This window comes from Somniosus microcephalus, chromosome 11 (genome assembly GCF_052327205.1).
Source record: "Somniosus microcephalus isolate GS21.2 chromosome 11, FLI_Smic_1.0, whole genome shotgun sequence".
Lineage (NCBI taxonomy): Eukaryota > Metazoa > Chordata > Chondrichthyes > Squaliformes > Somniosidae > Somniosus > Somniosus microcephalus.
In genome coordinates, this window is record NC_140997.1 from 31,213,647 (window position 1) to 31,231,515 (window position 17,869).

At 42.4% G+C, this 17,869-nt stretch overlaps 1 protein-coding gene across 1 annotated transcript in view; it reads left to right on the plus strand.

The window, feature by feature from the left end:
- rab40c (RAB40c, member RAS oncogene family) overlaps positions 1–17,869 on the plus strand; it is a 107,123-nt gene that overhangs the window by 86,919 nt on the left and 2,335 nt on the right. The window contains exons 4-5 of the mRNA XM_086000430.1: positions 1,251–1,328; positions 15,098–15,320. Coding sequence (XP_085856556.1) covers positions 1,251–1,328; positions 15,098–15,320 — 301 coding nt within the window. The remainder of the gene's footprint in view (positions 1–1,250; positions 1,329–15,097; positions 15,321–17,869) is intronic.

Below are 17,869 nucleotides of genomic sequence, written 5' to 3' on the forward strand. Positions count from 1 at the left end.
CCGCCTCCAAGTTCTCCTCCAAGTCACACACCATCCTGACTTAGAAGTATATCGCCGATCCTTCATCGTCGCAGGGTCAAAATCCTGGAACTCCCTCCCTAACAGCACTGTGGGAGTACCTTCACCGTGCGGACTGCAGCGGTTCAAGGCGGCGGCTCACCACCACCTTCTCGCGGGAAATTAGGGAATGGGCAATAAATGCTGGCCTTGCCAGCAATGCCCACATTCGATAAACGAATTAAAAAAAAAAAGCTTGAGCCCGCTCTCCCTGTTGCATGTCTGTCTTCAATTTGCACTTCATTCTAATGGTAGAGGTAAGATCAGGAACTTGGTGTGGGGAATCTAGGAGACCCCATGATTTTATCATTGGCATAGATAATAGTTGATTGCACCGTCCGAAGCCAATTTTTCAGCAAGTTCTCCCCTGCCCTGTGGAATTCTATTCAAAATAGCAAATAATTTTTGTGCCTTTCAGTCTCATTCGTTCTTTGCTTTGAGAGATTTTTTACACGCGAGTTGTATCAATGCACGTTGTTCAGCTCGATGCACCCACCACACAGCTGTTCATAAAAAATTTAAGTGCCTTGGGACTTTTTGGTAAAGTTGCTATATAAATGCAAGTTGTTGTTGGATAACCTATCCATTTGTTCTGCTATTCTGTGTAAGTCTTCGTGATAATTTAATCTGCCACTAATGCTTTCTTCACATCCTTATAGCAACGTTACAACAGTATGGCAGGTGCTACTTGCTGATTCAACTCCAAAATAATACCAACATTCTAAAATACAAGGTGGTGGAAATTCAAGCCTGTAATTTAATCTTGTGGTTCTGTTGTTCATGGCTTATGCAGCCTTGTGTCATTGGAGCCTTGTGTCATTGGAGCCCCTTGATTTAAATTGTCTACACAACAACAGTCACTGTACTTCAAAATCTAATAGTGTACTACACTGAGAGTCTGACATGAAGGGCCTATATGAATGCAAGTATTTATTATAAGTAGTAGCTTGTATAGAATTGCACAGTAGCATTGCTTTGACTTCCCATTGCTGTCTTGGAACCTGTTATGGTAGCCTTGCGTTTTCCTTAATTCCTATTGCTAATGTAAATTCAGGAAGTTATTAACTACAACTTTGGTTCACTGATGGTGTTGTGACTGAACCTCCTTTATCTTGATGCATTTCCCTCTGTTCTTTGAAAAGCTGTGTAATTAATGGAGTTATTAATGAAAATAGTTTTGTTTTGTTTCTCAGGGTATACTCTTGGTTTATGACATCACTAATAGATGGTCCTTTGATGGGATTGACCGGTGGATCAAGGAAATTGATGAGGTGAGGTGCTCTTTTGTGTATAATTAACACTGGATCTCTGCTGGAACTACCACGTAAGCTAATTTATACCTTTTTTCCCCACGTGCCTTATTTAATGAGACTTAATCGGTTTGTCATTATAGATTTTTTTTTTTTTTTAAAAAGCTAATCAATCTATTTGAATAGAGCAGGGTGTCCAAACTATTGCCCACAAAGTCTGATTACCTTGTTTGAAAAGCACTAGTTCCTCATTTCTAGTTATAAGTATTGGATTTTTAAATACGGGTTCGTGATTTGAAATGCATCACTGTTCTGACTGATGGAAAAGTTTCAGCGGTGGAAACCAACCAATGAAAGAACATCATTCAATCCACAGCACCATATTTAAAAATCTCATCCACCAGCAAGTTGAGAGGCAACAGGCCAACTCATGACCCCTAACTGAGTTTAACTGCTGGTAAATTTTGAGATTTTGCCCGAGGAGAGAATAAAATGGATCCAAAATACCAATAAGATTTTACACGGGTAAGAAAACCTGAGCGATCCTAAGCAAGCTCCTAATGTTAGTAAATATTTATTTTTATACACTGTCCATGTGTGAGTGGTGCATGGAAAGAAACAGTTTGGACATTTAGATCTTATCATGACTATGAACCACCTCCTGGGTACTGCTATGAGCCCACAAAACCTATTTTGTAATCCTTTTGATGCATATGTAAATTTTTTTCTTTTTATATGTAAATTGTAATACATGGGGCTTTTCCCAGAAAGGTCGGTTGCACAATTGCTGCGTAGCAATTTAATACTGCCTCCATACAGTGTGATCAACACAACCTCTATGCAATAAAGTTATTTGCTTTCTGTGCCTGGCACTGAATACAGCAAGTGAGCACCATGTTTTAGGGAGATGTACATAATAAGAGAGAGAATATTTTTATTTATGTGGCACCTTGTGTCTTGCCGGTGTCGGCCTTGGCTCAGTGGTAGCGCTCTCGCCTCTGAGTTGGAAGGTCGTGGATTCAGATCTCACTCCAGAGACTTGAGCACCTAATCCAGGCTGACACTTCAGTGCAGTACTGCCAGAGAGCTGCACCGTCGGAGATGCCGTCTTTCAGGTGAGATGTTAAATGGAGGTCCCATCTGCCCTCTTAAGGTGGACATAAAAGGTGCTATTGCACTATTCGAAGAAGAGCAGGGAGTTTTCCCAGTTTCCTGCCCAATATTTATCCCTCAACCAACATCACTAAAACAAATTATCTAGTCATTGCTGTTGGTGGAACCTTGCTGTGCTCAAATTGACTGCCAAGTTTCCCTACATTACAACAGTGACTACACTTTATAAAAGCATTTAATTGGCTGTGAAGAGCTTTGGGACGTCCTGAGATTATGACAGGCGTTGTATAAATGCAGGTTTTTTTCTTCAGTTCTTTTCTTTCTGGATGTCCCAAAACTTTCTACTTGCAATGAATTACTTTTTAAAGTATACTCACCCTTGCTTTGTAGCCAGCAGCAATTTTGAGATGATTGACCAGTTAATCTATTTATGGTTGAGGGAAGGATATTGGCCAGGACACCAGGAGCATGCTCTGCTTTTCTTAGAATAGTTGACAGGCCTGTATCAGGGTGTCCCCTGGCCATGTTAAATGTCCAGGACAGGAAAAGTGGCACTTTTGGGCCTGGACAGTTGGAATCTTTGTACTGTACTGAACTGTTTAACCTAGGTTATATGCTCAAGTTCCAGAGTGGACTGTCAGCTTTCTGACTTCAGTGTGTGTCTATTTATTTGTTCTTGGGTTGATAGCAACAGTGGGAAGACGGTATTTATTGCCCATTGTTGCCCCAAGGGCATTAACAGTCACTCACATGTAGGCCAGACCAGGTAGGGATACCAGGTTCCTTCCCAGAAGGATGTGAGCCAGTTGTGTTTTTTACAACGTTATCTGGTATCGGTCCACAAATGACCAGATTTATTAAATTGATTTCACAACTTTCCATGTGGGGTGAATTTGACCTCATGATCTCTGGGTTACTAGCCCAGTACCATAACCACAAGGCTACAGGTGTTTTTTGCCTTGATTTTGTCTTTGCAGGAAGGGACTGGCAGCAGCCCGGTCTTTTGTAATGAAAGCAAACTGCCACAAATAACAGCGAAGTAGAAAATTGGTTGTGTGTCAGGTAGTTTATTTGTGGTTAGATATATAATGTATGTAGAGAGAATGGGGCAATTTTCCTGTCTTGTGCACTCCCAGCTTGGCCTTGTGTCTGAGAATGGGCGCACACTTGAGCGGAGCCTCTCGGGTCTTTCTGGTTTCTGATCTTCAGCAGCAGCAGCTAGCAAGCTCCTATAGCATCCAAACATCCTAGCGGGCTGTTTAAATGAAAAAGAAACACATGGCCAGATGTCTTTGGCCTGCCCCCAGGACACCTGTCTGTCGAACCTCAGGTCATTAGGGACCCTAGAGCAGCCTATAGCGTTGTGTTCCACTGGGTGTCCTTGCACTACAGCGCTCGGAGCATTGCAACAGGAAATTGAGGCGGCAATGGAAAAACAAGAAAGACTTGCGGTTATATAGCACCTTTCACAACCTCGTGACATCCCAACGTGCTGTACAGCCAATGAGGTACTTTTGAAGAGCAGTTACTGTTGTAATGCAGGAAACATCCATCTCGCCTCATTTACGTGGCTGTGAGGCCATGTGCGTACTGTGGGTGCGGGCCCAGCTCTGCCCCCCTGCCCGACCCCAGGGCAATCTAAAGGCGCAGAGACCCGATGAATTGGTCTATGTCTCTCTTTTTTCCTGACCTCTTGAACCTGGGGAAACGTGCATTTCCTTGGAGCAGATGTCAGGAAAATCAGCCCCAGAGACGCCAGATACAAAATCCAGACGTTAGACAGGAAATGGAAGAACACAACAGGAAAAGGATACATTTATAAAGACTGAATATGAATAAGGATAATGTGTGTTTTTTTAAAGAATGTGTGAAAATCATCCCTGCTTTCCGAATTGTGAAAGGGAAGAGAATGTGATGATTACATCCCTTCGGGTAAACACATTTGCTTGTTCAGTTTCTGTATGCTGTTCTAGCAGTTGGGCTGACCGTTGACTGTTATAGCACCCAAAAACAGGAAAGATTTCCCCTTCACATTTGTAGTAAAATTGTAAACCCCTAAATAATATATTAAAAATTTTGCATATAGCAACCAATTTCTTTCCTTCCAGAAAGGAATGTTATCGAATACAGACACACACACATACGCACAGTGCATGTGAAATGTGATCTGCTCGTGGATATCGGTCTCCTGGCATGTACCCACCCATACTTCCCTGCCATCTCGGCTCACCTGTTCTTGGCCATCGGCTCCTTCTCAACTAGCCTCTGGCCGTCATTCACACCCTCCCAAGACTATGCTTGGCCACTAGCTGTCAACCCAAATGGAAAAACGTTTAAAATACTTTAATGCCTGGATACAGTCAGCAACTTTAGACCTTCTCTTTCCCTTCTCCCCTCCCCAATTCAATGCTATGGCACTCGGGGATTCTAACCCCAATGCTAGCAGGCTCCAAGGCCTACTCCTCACTGCTTCCAAACACCTGTATCCACCCCATCCCCCAAGAGGCAGAGGGTTTTAGGGGGAAGAGTTCCAGAGCATGAGGACAAGGCAGCTGATGGCATGGATGCCAGTGGTGAGACAAAGGGAGGAGGGACGTACAAGAAGCTGAAGCCCGAAGAACAGAGTTCTGAGGTGGATTGTAGGGCAGGAGCAGGTTAGGGGGAGGCTATGGAGGATTTAAAATTTGTGGCATTGGGAAACTGGGACCTAATGTAGGTCAACTAAGATGTGGTGATGGACGAGTAGGACTCTGGGCTGGTTAGGATACAGGCAGTAGAGTTTTAGATGAGTTGAGGTTTATGGAGGGTGAAGGATGGGGGTGAGGGGCAGCTAGGATGAGTATTGGGGTAATCGGGTTTGGAGATGACAGATATGGATGAGGGTTTCAGTGGCTATTGGGCTGAGGTAGGGGCCGAGGCAGGCTGTGTTAGAGGTGGAAGGATGTGATCTTTGTGATTGTGAGGGTATGGGTTTGGAAACCCCGCTTTGGGGTTGAATATAACAGGTTGTAAATGGCCTAGTTCAACTTGACTCTGTCTTCGGCCCCTGCCAGAACCCCCATGCCCCGCCCCCATCGACAATGAAAATCTTCTGATAAACTGGCGAAAACTGCAGTTCATCCAAGACTGGATGTCGGACAAACAATCTGATCGCATAGGCAATGGAGGGGAGACAGAGGTGATGGAGAGTTAGAGCTGGGTGTCGTCAGCAACGTGCGCTAGCTGGAGCTCCCGCGCAGCTGGCTCACCAGCTTTTAAATGGGGAAAAACTGCACGTGCGGTATTTTGAATGGGCCGCACAGCCCCTTAAAGGAGCCGCCCACCCCAAAAAAATTAAACGGAACATTGGTCAGCTTGTGGAAGCTGACCCCTTGTTTACGGATGGTGCCAAGGATACTGCGTCATAATCAGTCACAGAAAATATCATTCATGACTTTTGGCTAGGTCTGTTTTGGGAGGGATTCAAATAGGGAATTGCAGGAGAGATGGATAGGGATCTGGAAGGCATGCGCTCTATATATAAATATACTAGCTGGGGAGCCCCGCGTTGCGAGGGCAATTTTGGGGCGCTTGGTCTCCCTGCCTGTGTGTGTCCCCCCTCCCCGTCATGTCCTCTCCCTGTCCTATCCCTCCCTCCCCTCCCCTCTTTCCCTCCCCTCCCCTCCCCTCCCCTCCTCTCCCTCCCTCCCCTCCCCTGTCTCCCCTCCCCCACACCTACCCTACCCTCCCCCACCCCCTCCGCTCCCCCACTCCCCTCTGTCCCTCTCTCCGGCCCCTCCCCCTGCCTAGCGCCTGAGGTCCGGTGCCGTTGCGATAGCGGCCGTGCAGGGCCTAGCGCTTAAGGCGCGGTCGGGTTCTGAGGCCGGGACGGACCGGAGCTGAGGTCCCCCGCGTATCGCGCGGCTGATGGACGGCCGCTGCGGGCGGGCGGCGCATGTGCGGGCGGCGCGAGGCGGCCCGCGGGGAGCAGGCAAGGGCGGCTTGGCGGCCGTTAGCGAGCGGGAAACTTCGGGCGGCCCGCCCGCGCTCCGTCCGCGGCACCGTGAAACCTGAGAGGGGTAAGTAGAGAGAGACAGAGAGGGAAGAGGAGAAGGAGAGAGAGGGAAGAGGAGAAGGAGAGAGAGGGAAGAGGAGAAGGAGAGAGAGGGAAGAAAGAGAGAGAGAGAGACATTTTTTGAGCTTCAGGCCCCGAGTCCCCCCTGCGCGAGGGTGAGGAGGAGGGGGGGGGGTTGCTAAACACAATATAAAACTCAAATAAATTGTTAATTAATTCCCTAACACACAATTCAAATATTTACCTTACTTCCCTAACACACTGAAAGTGTGGGGAAAAAATCGTGAAAAATCAAGATGGCGGCCACTCACCTCGGTTCAGAAGGATAAGGCCCGCCCACACACGCACCGATTGGTCGACCGGTCAGGTCACCGAAGCGTAGGATTGGTCAATTGTCGAGACACTCAACTGTAGGAAGGAACCCGCCGTCCGATTGGTCGACCTCGACGTCACACGGTCGCTAATGAGATGCTAATGAGCGGAAGGCTGAACGTTTTTCGGATACCGCGGGCGGGATTTTTGTGCGGCCGAAACGTAAATACGCCTATGACCGGTCCGGACTCGCAAGCTTTCTTTTGAGGCGACGCGCGCGTCGGTACGCTCTGTAACTTTCAAACGTATAGAGAACGGACAGACAGACAGACAGACATCGGGACAGACAGACATAAGAGCCGCTTTATATATATAGATTTTTATATACAATTTTATCCATTTTACATTCATTAATCTATCCTTCCCTTTTATTCTTTATACCTGTGTGTTGAAACTCTTTTTCAATTTATTGTTTTGATTTCAGGTTCCATATCCACTAATTATTTCACAATTACTATATTCCTAACTCAGCCAACATACTACTGTACCAGAATAATACATTCTGCATTCCATCATGTACATTCCTCCTTATAAATGACATATCTCCTGACTCACCATAAGCAATGCTCCAGGTTATGTGCTAGTGTATATAAGAATACATTTACAATTTAACTATAAATAGTGAACAGAGGAATTTTTCCCCAAAGTGCTGAACACAACTGTCTCTTTTTGACATCTGCCTGGAGGTTGTGCTGTGCATGCTGGAGATGACTGCCTTACGTCTCTAATGGAGTGAAATTACTTTGTGACATTAGCATTCAAGCAATTGTCTGAAATTTCTCTGACTGTTAATGGGCGTTAGCTTGTTTATTTTGAGTGGTTCAACAGAATAGCTAGCAAACAAGAATTTCATACAAACACATCAGCGCCGTCTGGCTGTAATAACATGTCGCACAATTTCACCTCACCGTACTGAGCTGTAACACCGAGCTGACCTGACTACAGTGCAAAGTAGCTCAATGCCATGAAATTACTGAGTTAAATTTTGAAAGTCTATGCGTAAATATTTTCATTTAAAATGGAAATTTAAGGCAGGTTGAAATATGCAGGTTGTCTTAACATTTATGGTTGCGGCAAATTGGATTTAAGAGGGTAATTTCAAAGGAACTTGCCCAGTTTACTTGTGTGTGTGTATAATTGTGTGTTCCTGTGTGTATGTGTGAATAATAGTGCTCCATAAAACCTTAATTTCCTGCTGTACTAATGGAATTAGTGTGAATTTCTAGCATAAGTATACTAATCTTCAGTGGTCATAACGTCCTGCTTTTATTACTGTAATGCAGCTAGTTTGAATTTACAATTGAAATATAGAAGCCAAAAATGTAATTTATCTGTTGTAGTTCTTCATTCTAAGCTAATTTGCATACATAAATAGACACTGTTTACAGAATTGCATCGGGCCTAATAACCAGCACAGCAGTTGTTCCTGAACCAGTGGGACTAATTGGATAGCTCTACCACAGAACCGGCACAAGCACAATGGGCCAAATGGCCTCCTTTTTCTGTGTATCATTCTATGATTCTAATCATTTTCCATGGACCAGATTTAATCTATGGTCAAATTCACTTCTATGCTGCACTGTAAGGATAAGCGAGAAGTCTGTATTAGAAGTATCCTTTTTAAATTCAACCTCTGGAATGCTGACGTTTGTGTTGTGTATCAAACTCTTTATAGAATTACCTCTGCTTTGGTGATTTTTAGGGTTGTGTGGGGAGATAACTTACGGTGATATCAGCCCCACTGATGACACACAATTTTAGCCCAATTTGGAGTAATTATTACTGAAATGATCAAATTAGTAATTGTTTAAATATTTTAACTTGTTAAAACTAGGATTGCAAAGGAAATAATTATAGTTTATTACCTAATCTTCATAAGCATGCAATGTGGCTTTAGTGAATGTACTTAACATTTCCAGTATATTTTTGCTGCTTAACAATGTTAAAGATATTTAACATTGTCATTTCTTCTATCCTATTTCATTGGGTAAAATTGCAATGAAGGTGAAATGGAAATAGTATTTTACTATAAATACCATTTTGTTATGAAATTAAACATGAATTACTGAAAAATGGTTAGATTAAACATTTAGATGAGAGAATTTGCCCTGTGATTCCTTCCAGGGTGTGTTTTCTTTCCACTCCTAGGATGAATGACTTATTTCCTGTTTTCCCTACTACAGAAAGGAAGTATTGGCTTCCCTAGGATTTCGAAGACAATTATACGGTCACATTAATTTACCCAAAAGCATATAACCTACAAAATGTACAAGACTCGAGTTTCTGAAATTGACTGATTTTGAAACTTACTGGCTAAATCGCACAAAAATACAGGCAAAAGTTCTTTTGCATTCTACCATCATACTCCATGTGCCCAGCTGTAAATATTTGCTATTCCTATTGTATAGAATCCCTGTGCCCATGAAGTCTCACCCAGACTCTACCCTAATTGTGTGTTGTATTTGTGTTTAGAAGGTGAGTGTCGCAGATGACTAAAATATAGTAGTCCGGTACAAAAAATGATCAAAAAGGCTGATGGAATGTTAGCCTTTAAATCTAAAGGGCTAGAATCTAAAGGGAAGTTTTGCTACAGCTATACAAAGCCCTGGCTCGACCACATCTGGAGTACTGTGCACAGTTCTGGACACTGCACCTTCTAAAGGATATCTTGGTCTTGGAAGGAACGCAGATTCACCAGAATGTTAACTGGGCTCCATGGGATAAATTATGAAGAGCGATTACATCAAATAGGCTTGTATTCCCTGGAATATAGAAGGTTAAGGGGTGATTTGATTGAGGTTTTTGGATTTTGAAAGGAATTGATGAGGTAGATAGAGAAACTTTTTCTGCTGGAGGGGGCGTCTCGGACAAGGGGACATAACCAGACTATTCAGGAGAGAAGTTGAGGAACACTTCTTCACACAAAGGGTGGTAGAGGTGTGGAACGCTCGCCCACAAAAAGCAGCAGATGCTAGCTCAGTTAATATTAAATCTGAAATCAGTGAGATTTTTGCTAGTCAAAGGTATTAAGAGATATGGAGCCAAGGTGGGTGGATAGAGTTAGGATACAGATCAGTCATGATCTCATTGAATGGCTCGAGGGGCTGAATGGCCTACGGCTTTCCAGCATGCTTTCCCTCTTTTATTTCCTCCTTCCCCAAACCTGGGGACACTGAAGATACAGGTTTTGGCAGGGCCATTCATCACCAGATCCGGCTGGATCACCGTGGGCAATATTATGCCCTGATCTCCACAGCCAAATCCTCCTGTTACTCCCGGATCATCCTGGAAGGTACAGATCACCCCAGAATCCTTTACTTGATGACAGACCACCTCGTCCTTCCCTCTTCCTCTCCCCATCCTCACCTCCAGCATCTAGTGCGAGAAGCTTGTGAGGAGTTTTTTCTCTTTTATCCACCCCACCGTTACCGGTTCATCTCTGAACGACCACTTCCTGTGCCTTTGATCCTTTCCAAACCTAACTCCTCACCCAGTACTCGCCAAACAAAGTCAGTTGGCCCTCTTTCCTTGGGCTCTGTTTTGTCCCTGTTTAAGAATACCGTCTTGCCAAACTCCAACTACAGCCCTGTCGCCAACCGTACTTTCCTTTGTAGTATTCTTGAAAGTGTTGTCACCGCCCACTTCTCCCATTGCTCACTGTTTAAAACCCTTCGGTTTTCACTGGTTTAAGGTACACTTCTACTTGTCCCAACACGGTGAGAGTATCTCCTGAAGTCAACTTGGGTCTGCCGCAAGGTTCCATCCTTGGTCTCCTTTTCATCATCTACGTGCTGCGCTTTGGCATTATTTGTAAGCATGGGACCAGTTTTCACGTGATTGCTGATAAAACTCCGCTCTATCTCCCTGTCACCACCCTTGACTTTATTTCTTAAACTAAACTTGGCAAGACTGAAGCCATCATATCCAGTTCTTGCCAAAAGTTCCACACACTAGTCCATTTCACTCTGGCAGTTTTCTCAGGCTGAAACCAGTGGTGTGGAACTTCGATATCCTGCTTGACCCTGAGCTGCCATTCAAATCCCACATTCTAGACATCACAAAGACTACCCGTTGCCACCTCTGCAACATTGCCTACCTTCACCCTTCCCTCACTCCCACTGAAATGCTTAATTCACATCTTCATTGTCTCTCAGCTCAATAACTCCCAATGCTTTCTTCACTGACCTCCCTATTTTAATCCTTCATAAGCTACAACTTGTCTAAAACTCTGTTGTCTGCATCTTGTCCGTGACCTCCATTGACTGCCCGTCCTCTAGTGCATTAAGTTCAAAATCCTTGATGTGTTCTAGTGCCTTCACGGTCATACTCCTTCCTTCTCTCTGCAGCCTTCTCGAGCCCCATGTGCCAGTGTGTACCCACTGCTCTTTTGGGAGTGACATTTGGATTCCTACACTCTCTGCTCCCCCTTCAACGGTGAAGCCTTCAGCCACCTTGGTCCCACACGCTGGTACACTCTCCCCAAATGTCACTGCCTCGCTATCTTTCCTTTCCTTCAAAAGTCTCATCAAAATCTACCTCTCTGATCATGGCTTTGATTACCTAATCTAATCTCTCTTTCTCCTCCCCCCCCCCCCCCCCCCCCCACCCACACCAACTGTCATCAATTGTTGGCCTGTGAAGTTCTTGGGGATGTTTTATTACTTTAAAGGCACTATAAAGATGAAGTTGTTGTGTACCTAATGCTACTTGGCTGAGATCAGCTAACTTACCACAGACCATGGATCAAAACTGGAAACTTGTTTGAGTGTCTGGCTCATCTACTGCCTGGATAAACTCCCCGAGTTATCAGGGAACAATGCTTTGCATTTTTAGGGATTAGAATTTTAATTATTGTAAAGGGCAGTTAAAGGGTGTGGTGAGTAAATGCTGAAACTAGTGTTGTATTCCGTATAATTACAATAACCAGTATAATTACAAGGTCTAATGGATATACAATTTCTTACTGTATTGCAATATTTTTAAATGGCATAACTAGAAAAACCTGTTCAGTCATTTCAATACAAGCTTGTATAACATTTTGGCAACAACTGATTGCAACACGAATGACATCTTCACCTTGCCATGAAGTAATTGGAATCCATTTTGGAAATAAAAGTACAATGACCTAGTCTGGAAAGAAGCTCTGTGTACTATTCATGGTGATCCTCTCTTGCATTGTGTTCATGTAATGCACTAAACATACCATTATTTTTACTTTGGTCAGTGTGAAGTCAGCAGGGCCATCATTTTATTTATAATACTTTTATGAAACATGTAAATGTGCAATAAAATGTGTGTAATTATGAAATGAGGCTGAAAAGAAATTTATAAAGCCTGTCTTCAAACCAGCTGGTTAACATCTGCATTAAAATAGCACACACAAAATGTTGTACTGACGCATTAAGCATTTGTTCACTAATGTCACCAGTAGTTATTTTTGGGGTTTAATCTTTTAAGTTGATACCGGTGGTGGGTAACTACTACCACTGACTGTGTCTGTGTGCAACTGTTCCATTATCCGCACTCTGAAATGAATGGTTATGGCTGAGGCAGCCTGTAAATAAAAGTAAACAAAACAGAATGAATTATTGCAAGTCCAGGTGGAATTCTGTGCTGAAGTACCTATGAGTAATGGTGCTTTCCTGTGGAGTTACCTTGTAGTTTGTAGGGGCACTCTCTGCCTTTATGAAGATGTATTTTTTTTCCACTGAGGTCTTTTATTTTGCATAACTTTGCTTATTTGAGAAACACTCTCTTTTAATCTGTTTACATTTCTTTGACTAAAGTAATTATCGAAAATCCTCAAAAAAAAAGTTACATGATACTCGACCATTTATTAAAGAATACAATAAAAAAATATTGGCATAAAATTTAAGTTAATGAACTTGGTCTTGGGATATTCCAAAAATAATTGAATTTCAATTGTGGGGCCAGTTGTACAAAGCAGATAAATAGCAAATGGTTTTAAATAAAATCACTTGAATTTCACTTGGCTTCATGGCCAACCTGAAATTTTTGCAACTTAAATTTGTTTTTTTAATGAGATTATTGATTTTTAGATAGAACGCAGAGGTAAAAGTTGCTCATGGATTTACAACAGAATGCATTTTTCTTTCAGAGAATAATACCTGTATTCAGGAACATTCTTTGGCCAAATATGAATCGATTACATTTACTTACAAAATGTGATCATTACTCAGAGCATGGAACCATACCACATAATTAACCTTTCTGCACTGATATGTGATCCTCTTGCAGACTGGTTGAAATATTAAATTTGTTAAGTGACTTGGGAGAGGTTTGGAGAATTACTATAAATATTGTGGCTTATTTATTCTACAAGAATGGCAGGTAATTATGTATGTATCCTTTACCACTATTCAGACAGCCAGTTCCGATTTAAAACTGTGCATCAGGAGCTTTCATTCCAAACCATTTGCACTGAAAACTAACATGACATTATGCCTGTAGCCTGCATATAACTTCACATTTGGAGCCATTGATGACCGACTCGACCTCTCGTCAGGAAGGACAGAAAATGTGGAGCAGGAATAAAAGTGTTCACTATTTAATTTAAGCAATGTAATTGTCCATTAAAAGACCGTAAATAAAAACCCTGTAGCAGTCTGTTGTAACAAGGTGGCAAAAATTGTCAAATTGTACATGTTCGTGTAGTTAGCTGACACTGCCCTCTAGAAATGGCACAACATTTATAAACTGGAATCTTGATCAGTTCGATCTTTGAAGAATGAGTACTTGTGATATTCTACAAAGTGGGATTAAAGAGTCGGATTTACAATTCTCACTGTATAGTGTTTATCAGTATTCATACTGCTACACACAGGAATTGAACAGAATGTAAATGTGCAGATCATATTCCTTATAAAGTTTGTAATTCTCATGTACAGATTACATTTCATATATGATCAGCATAGGTATTCTTTCCCATATAGGATATTTGATCAATATAGATAATCTTTCCCATATAAGATAGTTAAAATGGTCCTTGGATGGCATTGTTATGGACAATGAGCAAAGATCTGTCTTTATTTGGAACTTTGTCCAAGCAGGTGCCCTCTTCCCCACCCAATTATATCCAATGTTAATTAAAAGAGGGCAGTGTGGGTGAGGAAAATTCTTGCCAATTTGGAACTCCAGGCTTTGCTAAAACCAGCTGTGGGATATATCAACATGCTCGCCCTAGGGAGCTGTGCAGTTTCCTTTTTTTTTCCTTAATGAAAGAAATGACTTGCATTTATATAATGCTTTCACAACCATATGACATCCCAAAGCGCTTTACAGCTAATTAAGTGTGGTAGGGGAAACCTAGCAGCCAATTTTTGCACAGCAAGGTCCCACAAACATGCCTTGATTATCGGTTTCTGGTGTTGGTTGAGGGCTCAGTGTTGGCCAGGACATCTGGAGAACTGCCCTGCTGCTCTTTGAATAAACAACTTGCATTTCTATAATGCCTTTAATGTGGTAAAACGTCCCACGGTGTTTCACAGGAGCGTTAGCAAACAAACATTTGACACCAAGCCACATGAGATATTCAGATAGATAACGAAAAACTTGGGTCAAAGAGAGAGGTTTTAAGGAACGTCTTCAAGGAGGAGAGAGAGGTAGAGGTGTTCAGGGAGGGAATTCGAGAGCTTCGGACCTAGGCAGCTGAAGGCATGGCCGTCAATGCTGGAGCGATTAAAATCAGGGATGCGCAAGGTGCCAGAATTCGAGAAGTGCAGAGATCTCTGAGGGTTGTAGAGCTGGAGGAGGTTACAGAGATGGGGAAGGATGAGGCCATGGAGGGATTTGAAAACCAGGATAAGAATTTTAAATCAAGGCATTACCAGACCAGGAGCCAGCGTAGGTCAGCGAGTACAAGGGTGATGGGTGAACAGGACTTGGTGCCAGGTAGGATACGGGCAGCAGAGTTTTGGATGAGCTCAAGTTCATGGAGGGTGGAAGCGGGGAGGCCGGCCAGAAGAGCATTGGAAAGTCGAGAATAGTGGCATGGTTTTTTTTTTGATGTCCGGCTGATTGGCCACAAAGGGCCTCAGTTTACCAAATCATCAACAAGGTAGCACCTCCGACAGTGTCAGCCTGGATTATGTGCTCAAGTCCCTGGAGTGGGGCTTGAACCCACAACCTGCTGACTCCGAGGCAAAAGTGCTGACACAGTTAGGAATCATTTGAGCCAGAAAACTTAATACAAAGTGTGTCTCAATTGATTTTATATTTTCTTTCTTTTCAGCATGCTCCTGGTGTGCCGAGAATCTTGGTCGGAAACAGGTTGCATCTCGCCTTCAAGCGGCAGGTTCCCACTGAACAGGCACGTGCCTATGCTGAGAAAAATGGGATGACGTTCTTTGAAGTCAGCCCACTCTGCAACTTCAACGTGACCGAGTCCTTCACAGAACTGTCTCGCATTGTGCTTATGAGACATGGCATGGAAAGGTTCTGGAAACCAAACCGAGGTAGAGTTATTTGATTTTTCATTTTTGCTCTAGAGTTTTTTAAATAAATTGTTATTGCATAAATGGACATAAAACATTTTATACAGTGATCAGCAGGAAGAACGGTAAATTTGTTCATCTATGTTGAGTTAGCCGATCTCAGCTGGGATCGCAATAGGAGCATGACAATTGGCCTGAGCAGTCCTGAGCTATCATTTGGTTCAGCTCTAGTGCCTCTGTGGTCGAATAGCATTCACCATCTAGCCTTGCAAATGCCCATTTGGATGTGGTACCGGAGGGCTACCAGCACCTGTGACATTACATTAAGAGTTGCTTCAGGAGGGAATGGAAGCAAAGAGGTGAAAATTGACATGAAGAGTAGGAATAAATGGGGGGAAAAAATAGACGGTACTGTGGGTGAATATCAAGGCAGTAATTTGAGGGGCCCAAGTGATGTCACAAACTGATAGCATTTTAGTATTGACTTTTTAAACATCTGTTGCTGCTTTGCGGCTGTTGGGTATTCACAGGACCTTGCAGAATATCAAGTTTATGTTGCAAAATTATGTGGGGCATCATGAACTATTGAATCATAAGATTTTTCAAAAAATGACTTAAAATGGACCACCATATTCTCAATATTTTTGTTCTTTCAACATGCCATACAAATCCTTTGTAATAACATCAAAGGATTTTATGGCATTTTAAAAAAGCAAGTAAATAGTTAGAGAATAGCTGCTTCAACTGGACTTGGTAGATTCTACTGTAAACGTATATAGGCCCTGAATTTCCGATCGGAAGCTTCATGCGGGCGGTTGCCTCCGAACGGAAAAAAATCTACGAACTTACCGGCTGGTTCCGTAGATACCGAGGCTCGCGATCCTGGGCGCCTCCTCTTTGAAATGCGCAGAGGCCCACGTATCCCAGGGGTGCATGCGGTTCGCGCGCGCCCCTGGGATCACGGCCAGGTGAACCAATGGGAGAAGGGAACCCCCCTTCATACTTTTGACAGTTCCCTACGCACACAACTGTCAAAAGTATGAATGGGGGTGACTGCAAAAATGCACCAACACACTGAAATAAATAAAAACCATTGCATATGTAAAATCAATTAAAATGCCATTTAATTAAATATTTTAAACAAAACTTTAATTTTTTGAAAAATAAATTTAAATGTTTTAAAGGGGCTAAAAATAACCGTATCTTATTGCACAGGTTTTTTTAATGTTTAAATGATTGGAAAAATTTATTTTTATGTTATTTTAAACTCTCTTATGCTGGTAAAAGCAGCCTTACTGCTTTTACCAGGCGTAAGAATTCTATGGCCTTTCAGCGGGCGGAAGTTGTGCAAAAAGCGCAAATCTCCATTTGCAGAGGCACTTCTCCTGGTGATGCGGAGGATCTGTCAAGAAGATTCTTGCCAGATTGCAAGTGCCGGGTTTTAGTGCATGCGCTTCGCCCATAGTATTTCTCAGCCAATTCTCCAGATGGTGCTGTCAGCACTTGCTTGTAATTAAAATTATGCTGAAGTTGATCTTTAAATTTTGGCATTATTTTCTCAAAGGGTGTCTAATGACCATGGCATTCTTTTTTTTAAAAAAACAATGACTTGAAAAACTACGCAATATAGATTTCGACTTTGATGTATTATGTAAAAGTGTCAATGCAATGAATGTAATTTTACAGTAATCTCTGCCCCCAAGTGAGCAGACCTGGTAGTACAAGGAATAACAATAGAGGCTTCCAATTTCATATTTCAATCCATGATATTTGTCAAATAATCTAAGTATTGGATTAATCTGAGAATAAATGTCACAGTTACAGCTAAACTTTTAATGTATTGGTACTTTTTATAAGATTAGTAAGGGCTTCAAAGTTAATTTTTCATGGGCAATTTGGCTCAGAACAATAGATTTGTGGCCAGAGTTCACTAATGAAATAAAAGGTCAAGAGCCAAGGGTTGTTAAAAAGATTGATCATCAAAGGTTTTTTGGCAAGACTGAAGCTGGGGGCTAGATTTTTCCACCCATTGACTATTTCTTCCTGGTTTGGCATGACCTAACTGGCCCAGAAACTGCTGTAAAGAAAATAGTGATCATTATTTTTTCATTAAAATGGTAAATACCTTTTTTGTTACAAAGGGGACACTTTGGCAAAGTATTTGCCATTATATCTATTATTTTTCAAATCGGGCCTTTTCACCAAAACACACACTGGTTGATGTGAGTTGCCGCCTAATAAACCTTGTGCAGTTGTTGACTCCGTACCTACCCATTTGCTTGGTTTCTAACTTTTTTTTTTTCTTTAAATGTTGATTATAGTTTTATTATGAGTCAAATTCCCCAAATTAAATTTTGAAGCCTTGTTTGTGTACCAGGTCATCTTGTTTGAAACTGCAGTGCCACCGAGTCATTTAAACCATTCCTTAAATGGCTTCTACATGGGTGCAGACATCTTTAAAATTGTGGCTATTTTGTGACTGCCCTTAGTCTTATAAAAAGTTCACCGTTCCAAGATATTGAAGGGTTGAAGTTCTCTGTCTTTATTTTAAAAAATCTTTCTAAGGTGAG